The sequence below is a fragment of the Clytia hemisphaerica genome, unplaced genomic scaffold (assembly GCF_902728285.1).
Source record: "Clytia hemisphaerica strain Z4C2 unplaced genomic scaffold, Clytia hemisphaerica genome assembly, whole genome shotgun sequence".
Lineage (NCBI taxonomy): Eukaryota > Metazoa > Cnidaria > Hydrozoa > Leptothecata > Clytiidae > Clytia > Clytia hemisphaerica.
Genome location: NW_027103268.1, coordinates 275,804 through 290,132, shown reverse-complemented (window position 1 = coordinate 290,132; position 14,329 = coordinate 275,804). Strand labels below are relative to the sequence as shown.

The 14,329-nt window shown below is 35.4% G+C and overlaps 1 protein-coding gene across 1 annotated transcript; it reads left to right on the top strand.

Annotated features, from left to right (window-relative positions):
• Positions 1 to 6,136: 6,136 nt before the first annotated feature.
• Positions 6,137 to 10,394, top strand: LOC136801454 (uncharacterized). The gene is made up of 4 exons (XM_067058103.1): positions 6,137 to 6,326; positions 7,018 to 7,351; positions 7,733 to 8,848; positions 9,193 to 10,394. The coding sequence occupies exons 1-4, from the start codon at positions 6,137 to 6,139 to the stop codon at positions 9,533 to 9,535; spliced, it is 1,983 nt and encodes a 660-aa protein (XP_066914204.1). The 3' UTR covers positions 9,536 to 10,394.
• Positions 10,395 to 14,329: the final 3,935 nt, after the last annotated feature.

Sequence of the window (14,329 nt, the reverse complement as noted above, 5' to 3'; positions counted from 1 at the left end):
AATTTTTCCCATTTTCCGATGTCCAGAGGCACAAAAATTAGGGTACTCCATTAGGTACACCATTGGAGTACTCCATGGATGGGCTCCATGTCTTACAACGACCCCATATTTCAAATCCAGATCTGGGCCACTACACTTCCGTCTCAAAAAAAAACGTTTTATAGACGTTTAAAAAACGTTGATCCAAATCACGTTTAAATCAAGTTTAGAAAAAACGCTTATTAAACGTTGTTAGCAAAACCTTTGAGAAACGTTTAGATAATAACGTTTTAAACAAGTTTTATAAAGTTATGAAATAACGCGTTTTCTCTACAACGTTGAAAAAGCGTTTTTTTTAAACGCTTTTTGGCAACGCCTTTCTTCACAACGTAATTTAAACCTTAAAAAAAACGTTTTGAACGTTGTGTGCCGGCAGGGTGTATTACATAGGTTTTCGGATTATCAAAATAAAAGCCTCTAAATAGAGAAAGGTTCACTTGCAAAACATTAGTGAGGTAAAACTGCGGAAATAAATTTTAGTCTAAGGCTTAACTGCCGCACACATAAAATTGATAAAGTTGATACAAGAAATCGCATCCGAAGGGGACTGTGTATCACTAAAAGGAATAAGAAAGCCTGTTTTACAATTTTTCATATTTTTCAATTTCTCGGAACTATGTCACTTGACATACTTGACCCACCCTAAATACGCCTCTGTTGATTGCCACCAGAATAGTTGCAATTTGACCCTGGAATGGCTAACTATGAACAGAACAAAAACGAATACTGAAACTGAAACAAGAACGACAGGCAACAAAGAATGATTTCAAGAAGATTAAAATATATATGTTGAAGATCAGATATCTGACCTCAAGGAGAGAAAGTGTTGAAAATACTAAATAAAATAAAGATGAAACCTAAAAAGGGACTAATATTTTTATAATTATACGTTTTTTCCATTTTTCAGAGCCAAGATAATAGTTTGATTCTCAATGCTGAAAATGAAACCTTTGATAACAATAACAGTAATGATAAAGAACAGTCTGTGGATATTACGCCCAGTGGGTCAATAAGCGTGGAAGGAGCGGAGGACGTGGACGCAGCAGTCTCGGTACTGGAAGTGGACGTGGTTGGGGAGGTGGACACAGTCAAGGACGTGGACGTAATAAGAGCATTGCAGATGATGGAATTGACAAAAAAGCAGAACAAGGAAGCGCACATTGTGGACGTGGACGGGGACGAGGTCAGCGTAAACCTGCTGGAGACAGTTCTAAAAAGAAAAGGGACGGGAATCCAGATTGAAAACTGTTTCGGGTAATTTTATAAACACTAACGCGGACGTAGAATTTATTGAACATACCGGTCCCAGTTGCCAAGCCAAAGTCCAAGGAACTCCTCTCCAATTTCTTCAGCTATTTTTTACTGATGCCATATTTGGACAGCGCTGAGCAAACTAACTTATACTTTGAGTATCTGAAGGAGCATTCGACCAAAAAATTGGATTTCGTAAAAACTAATGTCGCAGAAATAAAAGCTTATTTGGGTATCATTATTGCTATGGGAATGGGGAAATTACCAAGCTGCAGTGACTATTGGAAAAAAGGAGTCACTAATATGCCATGATTTTCTTCAATTATGACTCGGGACAGATTCCAAAAGCTCTCTACCTACTTTCATCTTGTCGACAACAAAACTGCTGTCAATAAGGACGATCCGAAATACTCGAAACTGTTCAAACTTGGTGGCTTGGAAAATAAAATTTCCAAAGCCTTTTTTGAACACTATCATCCTGGGCAAGACTTGAGCATAGATGAGCAAATGATAGGCATGAAAGGGAGGGTGAGTTTCATTCGATATATGCCTAAAAAAACAAAGAAGTTTGGTATCAAGATATGGGCTTGCTGCGACGCCGAATCGTGTTATTGTGTAAAGTTTCAGATTTACACAGGGGCTTCTGAGAGCGGTGCAGAGCAAGGTTTAGCCAGTTGAGTGGTATTTGATCTAATGGAGCCTTACCTTGACAAGGCTTATCATCTGTATGTAGATAATTTCTACACATCTCTCAAATTGCTTCAAGACCTCGAGAAACGGAAAACTTACGCTTGCGGACCTGTTCGAATAAATAGAGGAGAAATCCCGCAGTCATTCAAGGAAGCAAAGCTCGAAGTCGGTGATTCAACTTTCATCAGGATAAATAACATCCTTGCTGTATATTGGAAGGACAAAAGAGACGTTTTAGTCATGTCTTCAATTCACGGTAACGGAGAAGACATAATCCAAAGATACAAGGGCGAGATCAGCAAGCCGTCAATGATCAGAGCTTACAATATGAAAATGGGTGGTGTTGACAAGTGCGATCAACGTCTATCCTACTACAGTCTGAATCGAAAATCCTACAAATGGTGGAAGAAAGTTTTCTTCAGATTATTTGAGATGGCTATTGTTAACAGCCTTGTCCTTTTCACTCACAAGCATCCAGAGTTTACTAAGAAAAAGGTTGTCTCACAAAAAGTACCGAGAAATGCTCATTCATGAGCTCGTTCAACGGCTCCTCGATGAAAGAGCCGCAACTTTTGTCGAAGTAAAGGGTCATCCAGCTCAACCTAAACCTATTCCAAAACACAAAGTTGATGCAAACATTAGACTAACAGGGAAACAAACATTTTAGGAAAACAAGACTTCCAAGATCAAAATGCTGTGTCTGCGCTTACAAAATAAATCCTAAGACTGGGAAGCGCGTCAATAAAAAAACAGTTGGCTATTGTTATAAATGTGAGAAATATGTGTGTGAACATTGTTTTGAAATTTCCACACCAAAAGTAACATTTAAATAGCTCATCTTTGGCCACTTATTCACTTGTATGGATTATAGTATCATTATTGCTTCATTAGTTCACATTTAGAAATTTTTAGTATGGCCGTTCGTAAAAAATTGTTTGGTTCCCGTCACCCGACCTACCGTGATTTCTACTGAAAAATTAGAGCCAGAGAGTCGAAAACCATTTTTGCGGAACGTGCGTTTGAGCGCGCGCAGCGCGCTCAAACGCGCGTTCCGCATCCTTTGGCAAGATCTGCGTACGCGGGACGTAAATTTGTATATGTTCGAAAAAAGTGTTTCCAAAACTGCTACCTCCGACGATAAATGTCGACTTTGCTCTGTATTGAAGAATGGCATCTGTATAGCCACCGTAAAGAAGCATTTACCTTGTAAATTTTATTGAAAATTAATCTTAATAGAACTTTGGTTCTGTATTTGTCATTTTTTTCAAAAATCATACATATTTAAAAAAAAAGTAAAAGTGTATGTAAAATTATATCGAGTTTGACTATCCAATCAAGTGCGAGATGTCTGCTACTTTCACTTTTGCACACTTGCGAAAACATAAAAACAAAGATGGCGAATTTTGTCAAGGCAGAATCCTGCTGATTTTTTAAGCTACTGGATGCATCCTTTGCTTATAAAATGACGTTGCTGCTGTTCACATTTAATGGAAATTTTACTTGAGTATCATTCTAGGTTTTTTACCACTTCCTCTGGGAGAGGTGAGATCTGTCCTACCCTCCACTTGCTGATGTGGTGCCTGTCAACTGCTGAATCTTGATAATGGTCACAAATCGTCTGATGGTTGTTTACCTTGTGGCATTCAAACTTCATGGTACATTTTTGTGATAATTTGATTGGAGTAACCTTTCCTATTACATCAATTGATCTCAGCGAAAAACTATTTTTATGACTTGATCAAACCAAACCAAACAGCAGCAGTCAAGTCAGATTTAAAACAACGTTTGGATTTCAAAATATTTAAACGTTTTATAGACTTTATAATTTTATTGGAAATGTCATCGTTAAATTTCACATTCAGCGGGCATTGTTGCCAAACAATGATTTTTTGTCACGTTGCCGTTGTTTAACAATTTGAGTAACGCTTGAATATTTGGGTGGTTGTGGTCAGTAATATTCGTTGAGGCGAGGAAGTACGATGTGAAGAACAGACACAATATTTTCAGGAGTTTTCAATCATTCTACATAAAATTATAAGGACTTTGTTGTGGTTTGAGATCAAGCACATTACACGACGATTCCCATCCAGATTCGATAAAATACAATTTGATACCTTGAAAACAGCTCTGGCCGAAACATGTTGGAAATTTGTAGCATAATGGTATTTTTTTCTCGATCCTCTTCTAATATATACAATTTCGATATACAATAATGTACGTTTAATGCAACACAAGAAAGGGGTAAATTGTGAATGTTTGAATGCAATGATTGCTGCCTTACTACAATCTAATAATGTTTCAAGAGGTTTATATACAAGAGTCAAGAGATGGGTAAAAGTTATTGCAAGATTTTTTTTTCGATTGCATGAATTGGATGAATGTATGAAAACTAGAAAATGTACTGAATTAAAGTATAAACTATTGATACCGTCAACTGCTCTAACTTGGGACGATTGGTCGAAACATGGGACTGGTTTTGATATCTGGTCTGTATTTTCACTTACTGTTAAATCTCATCGTGTATTTTTTAATACGCTGTTCATTAAGTCAAATCAAAACAAATCAAATGACTTTGGAGGTTCAGTGAAATGGTGGCCGAATTGCCGTCCCATGTTTTGTCAGACAGATAGTCCCAAGTTAGAGGAGTTGACGGTATTTTTGTGAAAATGGAATTTTACTGTTAGTTAGGACATCCTACTTATCAAAAGCTCTATTTTCTTGATCACGATTTCACCTTGAATATTCAAAAACTACAACAGCAAAACAATCAAAAGAAAGACTACATGATGCTTTTTTTAAGACACATCAAATTATTTTTAGTTCAAAAGCCTTGTATAGAATACTCTCAATATGAGCTATGATGCTAATTTTTAGAGTTTTATTTTTTATTTTTGATACCTATTATTTTTTGTTATTTTACTGTACCCTGTGGAAAGTTGTATTGAGCAGATATTTTTGTAATTTTGATCAGCAAGATTTTTTAAAGCTGTTATAAAAGTATCACAAAATTGAGTACAAATGACTTTTCAAATACCCCAGGTGCTTTTGGAACACCTCTGTCTTCATACATTTCTAATTTTTCAAATATTCTCACTGGCAATAAATTCAACGTGTAATTGTAATGTCCTATTAGTTTTTCTATTTTTTTGTAATTCTGCATTAATAATGGAGTAGTACATTTTGAGATTTCTTCGCTTTGCGAAAACAGAACGCTCGTTCCGCAACCCCTTTTATGTTGATTCCTGACAGCTGAAACTCCAACATCACCCTCTATGTTTTCTTTTTTGAGAGAAAGAGCAAACGCTCACGGCGGTCAAAAACTGCCCAATCTTGCCCGTTTAGCTTCGCTGCGTGACGTCACTTGAATCAAAATGGCGGCAATACGGGAAGTTTTTTGAGAGTTTGCTGTTCAAATTTCAATGTTTTCTTTTCAAATTTCAGACATTAATCTTCTTTATACATATAATAAATGATATCATTGACTCACTATTATAATGCTGATTGAATTTATATAGTTTTTGCATGTAAATTTTTCATGAAATCAAAGAATTAAGTGCTATTCTCAAACAACCATCTACTTTGGTTAAGGAATTTTAGGTTTAAACTTAAAGAGATTACTCAAAACCCCAAACCTTTTGATTTTATTGGATAGATTGGACATAAACAAATGGTTTTGCCTTATTACTTTTTTAAATAAGATCTTGTAGCTGAAGAAAATGGCGACCAAGTCACACTTTTAACTGATTTTGATATTAAAGTGAAGTTATTTCGTCTTTCCGATCGGTTTCCAAAAAAAATAAAAAGGCTGAAATGCTCTCCGTTTATTCAAGATTCTTCATGCTAAATTTCATTGCTTTTGGTTTGGTTTTGAAGTTGTTTAAACCCAAATTGTACAGGCCTGTATTGCTTAGAAATTGACTGTTTTCAGAGTTCGATTTGCTTCCTCAGAAACAGCCAATAAGATCGCCGAAATTTGTAAACAAAGATGGCGGCCATCTCTTTAGCAAAGTTTTCCCAAAGTTGCTTTATGACATATTTTTCTGCTGTTAAACATAATCCTTTTGACTTTACTTTTTTTAACAGTAGACACGGAGATGAAAAATGATAAGAAAGAAGTTTTGATTTTCATATTCATAGAATGATATTGTAAATAATAATGGATGGCAAGCAGCGGTGTAATAAGAATCATCTTCAATGCAGCAAACCCATGGGACACCCTGGACGCTGCAACAAAGAACATAAACTTGAGTTTTGGAAAAAGTCTGTACTTCAAAGGACTCTTCAGAAGGACTGCTCTGAGCTGTTGAGAGAAAAAGATGAACTTCAGTCATCAAACTTTGACATAGGTATGTTGTATATGTTTTATCCGCTTTTTTTTATTGAACCGAACAAAAATGAACATGAATAACCAGACGATCTCACTCAATCGAACGGAATCGACGGTCCTATCAGTCGACTAAATCGAACGCAATCAAACCGATTGAAATTAGATTGTCGAATGCAACAGAATCTCAATCGAATATGCAGATGGAACAGAATGTACGCTAAAAAAGTTACCATAATACTAGCGTTTTATATTGTTAACGTAGTACGTGTGCCCTCACTAGATATTCTGCGTTTTCAAATCTAAACCTAAGATCAACTTCTTTTACCGCCAACACCGTACCGTAAGTTGGTCTAAAGTCAACACCCCTCTTCTAAATTCGACACCCTTCTTTAGAGATGGGAATAACGGGAAGGTCGGAATCACTGATTGAAAGTATTTTTGTTTGCTTAGCGATTAGAGAGGAATATCAGTGATTTTGACCTTTCTGTTATTCCTATCTCTAAAACTGGGTGTCGGAATTAGAAGAGGGATGTCAACATTAGACCAACTCACGGTACGTCACAACATATACAGTATGTCTTATGTTATAGGAGGGATGTAATAAAAATATTTGAGCTCTGTTAGTATTTTATTAGGTAGATGTTTTGAAGATAAAAAGAATGTGATTAGTGTATTTTTAAACTCCATATCTTTCTATTTTAACTTTATAGCACTGAACTTGGTTGAAAAGAAAGAAGAGCTTCATCAAATTGAAGAAAAAATTGAGGAGACTAAATTAGAAAATCAAAAGGAGGAAAAAGAGTTACAAGATGTCAAACAGCAACAGCATAAGGAGTTGGTTAAGAGTGCTTTGGAGTTTGATAGAATATCGAGAGATAAGGAATCAGTCAGTCAAAAAGTACTGGAAGAGAAAAATGACATTAAGGAGCTTCAAGACACATACAGTAAATTAAAACTGTTGATAAATCGCAAATCATCTGCTTCTACTAAACGTCAAAAAAATCCATCCTCAAAACAGCTTCTGTCTTCTTGTAGCACAACAAAGTAAAATTTTATGTTTTTACAATATTATAAGGTTATACTTTTTAGTCTTCCAATTGTTCATAATTTTAGGTCTTCAAGGGCCCCCCTAGCGGTTTGCGTGAATGGGCTTTTTTGGTTGCGTGAATGTGTGAATTCCAAAATAAAATTGCGCGAATGCGTGAATTTTTGGTCCGCTGGGGGCGTCTTTCAGGTGTTCATAAATTTAACTTTAATACTTTGATACAATACAATTACTCAAACTTTAATTTTGAGTTTAAAAATATTTCGAATGTAAGGTGTTTTGTTTGATCCTTCACTGATTTGCGTTTGCAAAGTTATGTGTAATAAAATTTTAATTGTATATAATTCAAATTATGAGAATTAAAACTTTCATATATTCAGGTATCGACGACGAAAAGAAACAAAAGATCTGCTTGAGTTTGTCCATGGTGGGAAAGATGCTGCTATTGACGGTGCGTGGGACTTTCTTTCAAGTAATACTGATGAAAGCAAAATAGAGGAATTGGTTTCAAATTATCGCAGAGGAAAGTTTCTGCAGACACTTTTTAATAAGAAAACAGAAAGCAACGATGTTATGCTAAAGAAAGCATTGGCTTCAAAGTACCTCGGTCATTTATCAAGACGACGCTTCAACTTGCTTTGCAAAATTCAAAAAACTTCATTTGACTCTAATGAAGATGGTGATGCTGATGTTGGAGAATTAATTCCACAAAACGAATTGAAATTAGATTTGCGTTCTAAGCAACTCTCACACTACACTGTTGATAAATTTGTAAAGTCTCTTGACATCGGTGAGATACATGAAATCCCATCATGTTCAGGTGTCGCAAGAACAGTTACCGCTCTTGTCACTATGATTGTGGATGTTAATTTACAGGTTTCTGCTAACAAAGATAAGTTGTACTGGTTTAATAATGTAAAGAATCATTTCATTGTTGAGTTCAGTGATGATGGTGCTCCAGAGTCAAAAGAAGTGTCCATGACAATTGGAACCCTGAGCTTGTGGAATTATCAAAATCGTATACGCAGCAGAGACCATCATTACCCACTCCATTTGCTAAGTACTGATGAAAAAAATGCAATTTGTGAAGATCTCTGGAGACAGCATTCTGACGAAATGATTCTTATTGAAGGTAATATCTTCACAATTAATTCCGAAAAGGTTACGTTTGAATTCCAGCCTTCTGCTGATCAAAGTTGGCAATGTTGGGCAGCAAATGTGCTTCCTTCATCTGCAACCTATCCATCCCCGTATGCAAATGTACACAAATCCCAGCTTGATTTTATTGGTGGTGCAATTGGGCTTGAAGAAAATGCCACTTGGAAACCCCCAACCAAGGAAAGCACGAAGAAAGAATTGGAGGCTTTAAATATTTATCGTAAATCTTTGTCAGACACACTTTCAGCATCTTCATTTCATGACCATGAACTTGCTTATATGGCTGAAAATGGGTATCGTCAAACTGGAGAACCTCGTGTTGGAAATTTAGCTGAAAGGTAATAAAAACATATTCTCATAAAAAAAGTTTTTTAACCTACCTAAATATCTACCCTAAATTAACCCGTGTCTGTTAGTCTTTTTGTTCGTTATCAATTTTTCTCGAGATTGGCTCATTAGTTTTTTCTGATTTTTGGCACAAAGGTGCATGACTATAAACCCTCAAATCTGACAGAGCCCGGTTTTTGAAAAACAGCTTTTTGCCAAATTTGGTCCAAAAAAAGCTAAAATTGCACCGTTATATTTTTATGAGTTTTTGCACGAAGTAGAGTATCATTTTAGGTAAAAGATGGCTCACGCAGATTGCTAACTCTGACAACTCAAAAATCTTTTATTTTTTTAGATTACGACCCGAACCACTCCATCTAGAGATAAACAATTGGCAACATCTGTTAAATTTGATTTATGTGGAATCCATCCGAAGAGATAAATTTGAGATTTTTTGTAAGGTATTGGAAAGTCCAGTAAGATGTCAAGAGAATCCTGGCTGTGGTTTAAAGTTTGTCGTCAAAAAGATTAGAGAGCATTATGCAAAGGAGGCAACACGGATGAATATATTAGAGGTGCGCCTCATTGGTGCACAGGCTATAGCCCTAGCCAGGCATTGTCATCGTGTTATGGATGCCATTTATGTAGATGAGAGTGAAGCAGTCAAGATTAAACATCAGGCACTATCCCTTATTTGAACCCATCTCCGTGATATTGGTGGTATGTTGAACAAAGTTATTGTTACAAAGGACTATCCAAACAGTCTAAAGCAAGTATGTCGAGTGTATTTTAATCTATTCTCGCTTTTCTTTCCTGAAAAATGTCAAAGCACTGTTTGGACTCTTGGCTATGCTGTTCCATACCATGCTGAAAAGCTTTACGAAAAATATAATATTGGATACGGAATCTTATCAATGCAAGGGAAAGAATCCTTCCACTCCTTGATAAAACAACAACTCAAAAGTGAAACAAATCGTTCAAATGCAGATAACATGAGAGGAAAGTGGTCACAAATCATGCGTGCCAGTTATGTCAGGAACTTTTATTTGCCATATCACTTTTCTCTAGATTCTTCGTATCACTCTCATTACCAAAGCAGATTAGCTGACATTTTTGAAGGAGAAAATTATTGTCACTGCTCCCGAAACCTAGTAGATGGGATTGATGGCGTGTGCGGAGCATGTCATGATAGTTTTTTGATTCTACAATCGGCACGCCTTGGGATGCTTGATAACAAAATTTTGGATATTTTGAAACCAATTAAATGTGATTTATGTGATGAGCGTTTTCCTGATATGCCGACTAAATTCCGTCATCATAAAAATGTTCACACAAGTCTACCAGTGAACTCAAAAGATATCATTCCTTCGACTATGACACTGGTTAGTTTGAAAAGTGAGTTAAAAAGATTGGGAAAATCAACAACTGGAAATAAATTAACTCTCATCAGAAGACTTGAGGGACTTCTCTAATTTTTGAATCTATATTTTGGGCTATTTTTGTTAACATTTTTCTAACGGTTCAAATTTTTGCAGTTGTGGACAAACCAAACAAAGAGCCTTTTAGTTTTGATTTTTTTTCAAACTTTTTTCATGAAAATATACTTTTATAAGTTTGAGCGGTTGAGATTTTTTCATGAATATAATTACTATTTCAAGTTTTATTGGTTGAGATTTTTTAAGATCTGATTTTTTCAAGTTTGATTGGTTGACATTTAAATGATTCACAAGTTTTAATTTTAATTGTAATTTCAAATATTTTAATGTAATTTAGAAACCTTAAGCCATCGTAGTACAGTGGTAGTACATCCTTTTAAAGGAAGGCCTTGGTTCGATTCCCGGTGATGGCTACACCAATCTATTTTTTTTTTATTTTAAACTTAATTTTTTTCTTGCAAAGAAAGATTATTTATTTTTTATAGTTTTGTGGATTATCAAATAATGATATAAAAAATAATAATAAAAATACTTTTATTATCAAAAAGACATTTTCATAAGCGATGTATTAAATATTTGTTATTGTTACTATTATTATTAAATTTCTATTGGAAAATAGCACTAATGGTAAAAATATTAGCTATATTTCTTTGATTTTTCATACAAAAACCTTATTGATAGCGATACCCACCATCAAACATGTGATTAAATCATCAATAAAACTGATTTTTCTATCCAGAACTTTTTAAAAATTGCCGGAAAAAGGTTTTTCTTGAATTTCTCGAGCTCTACATTATATTTTGGTTTAGTAGGCACAAAGAGTAATTTTGTATTTCAACCCTGATGCCAGAACAAAGAATTTTAAATTCTCATGCAATGACAAAAGAGGTAGAAATGTTTAGTACTCAGTAGTACTTACTAATTAAACTTGAACACTATATATGATATATATATTCTCCTCTAACAAGAGAAAACAATAACAAATTCCAAGAGGAAAACAGATTCAAGCATTCATTAAATGCTGCAGGTGAGCATCCTGTGCAAATTCATTGTAGTTGTACCTTTGCACGTAAAAAGAAACATTCAACTGAGAGGATTTGTAATCCTATTCAAAAATAAATGGCGTACGCTCCGAAAACACAACCTCTGCACTACCGTTGAAGGATCTCTTTCTTGTTTTTGTAACTGGATCCACAACTGTTCTAAAAAATCTCTTCCTCAAAAAATTTGAGCCGTCAAACCGAGCTGTGTGGAATATAAATTGGGCTGACCTCTTCCCTGAAAGGGTTACGGTCGTCTTGGTAGCTTTCCGTCTTTTCCCTTTTCCACGAAACTCATGGTCCATGTCACCCCCATAGCCAACACATAGGGCAAGAACCTTAGACAGTATGGCTGAAGGGATAAAAATATTTACAGGTGGAAGAAGCCCAGTCAGTTTTCCTCTGCTTAATTTTGCCTGGATTCTGACCCCAATTTCCATCAAAAAGGCATCACTGATTGGGCCAGCTAAGAGCAACCTGTTACCCAGAGAGTTTTCTAATTGCCCATCCAGCACACCATCATTGGAACAATCAAGTCTAACCATAAAATTCTTCCTCCAATCGCATTCAAAAGAAACAAGTTTATCTTCTTGTTCTTTCCAAAACAAATTGTCACCTATTCTTTCCGCCATTTTGTTTTTTGTCCCCGTCGAATGTTTTTGCCGCTCATAAATTCACTTCCGAATCTGCTCGCTGATTGGTCAATTATTGACATTACGTAATGAAAGATTATTTCCCGAGTGGTAAAAAAATCGCTATTTTGAACCACCGTGCTAATCTCGCCCAAAAAAACAATTCGAAACCCGTTAATTCCGTTTTTTCCCGATTTTCAAGTCCGATTTTTCATTGCGGACCATATGGAAGCATCAAAACAAACCAGCGAAGCTTTTGTGAAGTGAAAAAGAGGCTTAGGGCGATCGAACGTTCGTTTACCACCCTTTTCTAAGGAAAATTTCGCCCTCTTTGACTGTTTCGTTCAAACCGAAAATATCTTTCGCCCGACCGACCGACCGACCGACCGACCCACTTTTTGATGGTTGTAATGACGGGAACCAAGGTATTTTTTACGAACGGCCTATTTTTTCTAGAATTTTACGCTTTTCTGGCTTTTGGTATTTTCTCAATATTTTCAGAAATAAGTTAGGCAGCATTGTCCTCCCAGGTAAATTGATCAAATTAGAGTAGAGTTTCAGACTTAAAGCTTGAATAATGAATCCTGTAGCAGACTAATCTCCAAGCAGATCCTCCGCTCCACTCACGGGACGCTGCGCTGTAAACCCCGTGGTTTCACTGGAGGATCTGTGGAGGTTGGCCACTTTTCTTTGGCGATACAGAGCCGACTATCGGGTAATCTACCTTGAAATTTCAAGGTAGTTTACTCGAGTCAACATCGATAAAGTTCGATACGGGCGGGGGCGGCTAGGGCACCCAGGCAAAAATAAATCGATAGAGGCGGCTGGTCGGTTTGATTTTTACGAAACAAATCGTAAGTCATTTTATAGAAAGTTCTGATTTGGATGTCTGTCATCTTTCAGTGTTGTTCTATGTTTTCAAGTGTTGCAATAGTGTTTATTATCTTTGTTTTTAATAATGTTTCTCAGGATGTAGATATAGCTTATCTTTCATCTTTGACTTTGTTCTGGGTTCAGTAAAACAGTAAACATTTCATCTGTTTCACATTTATTTTTAAGATGATAGGGAAGCATGTCTGTAATTACATGTATCATAATTTCACAGAGAAACATGAGCAGTAGAAAGTGAGAAAGCTTTGGGGAGATATGGATCAGAGAGTAATAATAGGGCAAAGTTTTGATTTGGTTTATCACCAAGTTATTAATTAATTGTTTGTGAACAGTTTAAAAAAATAGAGTAAAGCTTCACTTTTTAACTCAAAGCCACAAAGGATAGGTGCAGAATAGTCTGTGAAACAGAAGTTTCTGATATTTTTTTGTTTGCTGCTTGTACTTAGATGACTCAGTTTGATTTTTTTTCAAGCTTGTTATTCATCGTAGCTAAACATCAAGTTGAAAAATTTTGATTTATATTTATATTTATTTTTCATTCTAAATTTTAGGCAAGCCTAACAATGACCCTGAGCATCCTGATTACATCCCTTCTATTTGCAAACCCACTTTTTCAAACTGCCCCACAACGTCCACTCCTATTGCCGCCACTGACAAATTAGATAGATATGAACGAAAGCGAAGAAGGTCAAAAAGTACCAAAAATGAAAAGATTGATTATAATGGAGGAGTCAGCAGAAAGGTTTTTTTATCACCCGAGACATTACTTATTGAACTAGACCATACATATGCTAAAGTGGATGAATCAAACATTGATTTTGGTGTTGAAATAAATCCCTAGGCTGTCAGACTGAATTTGAAGAAAATATAGAAAGTACTTAAACTTGAATTGATTATGTTGAGGAAAGAGATTTAGTTCAGTCAAAATTAAAAAGTCGAGAGGAACAGGTAAGAAATGAAGTCTGAAAGTGAAATTTAAGTTTTATGTACCATTCCCCTAGAACTCTTCATCTTTTAGACATACAGTACTATACAATAATCAGCAGGTAACAATTTCTTAAATAATTCTATATCATAAAATGAGACAAAATAAACAGATTATTACAAGCAAGATAATGAAATTCTCCATAATTTAATGTACAACATTTCCTTTAAAAACTGGACAAAAATACCTGAAAATTTATAAATCATACTGAACTATTAAATTAAATTCAAAGATTTTTACCTTAACTTAAATCCCGACATGAAAGTAGCCGTCTATCTAGAGTTTTTAAAAAGTGCTCATCTTTGGATTTGCATGATCTCTAGCAACCTAGGCTACGATTCTCGCAGCGTGGATTTCCAAACCTTACCAATCTATGTGTTCAGTTCTTTTATCTATTTTAAAGAAAATGTTGTCAACAGCTAGCTCTAACTCCAAAAAAAGATATAATATAATATAATTCTCTCAAAATTTATTGTTTCATTTTTAAAACCTTGCGTTTGCGATACAA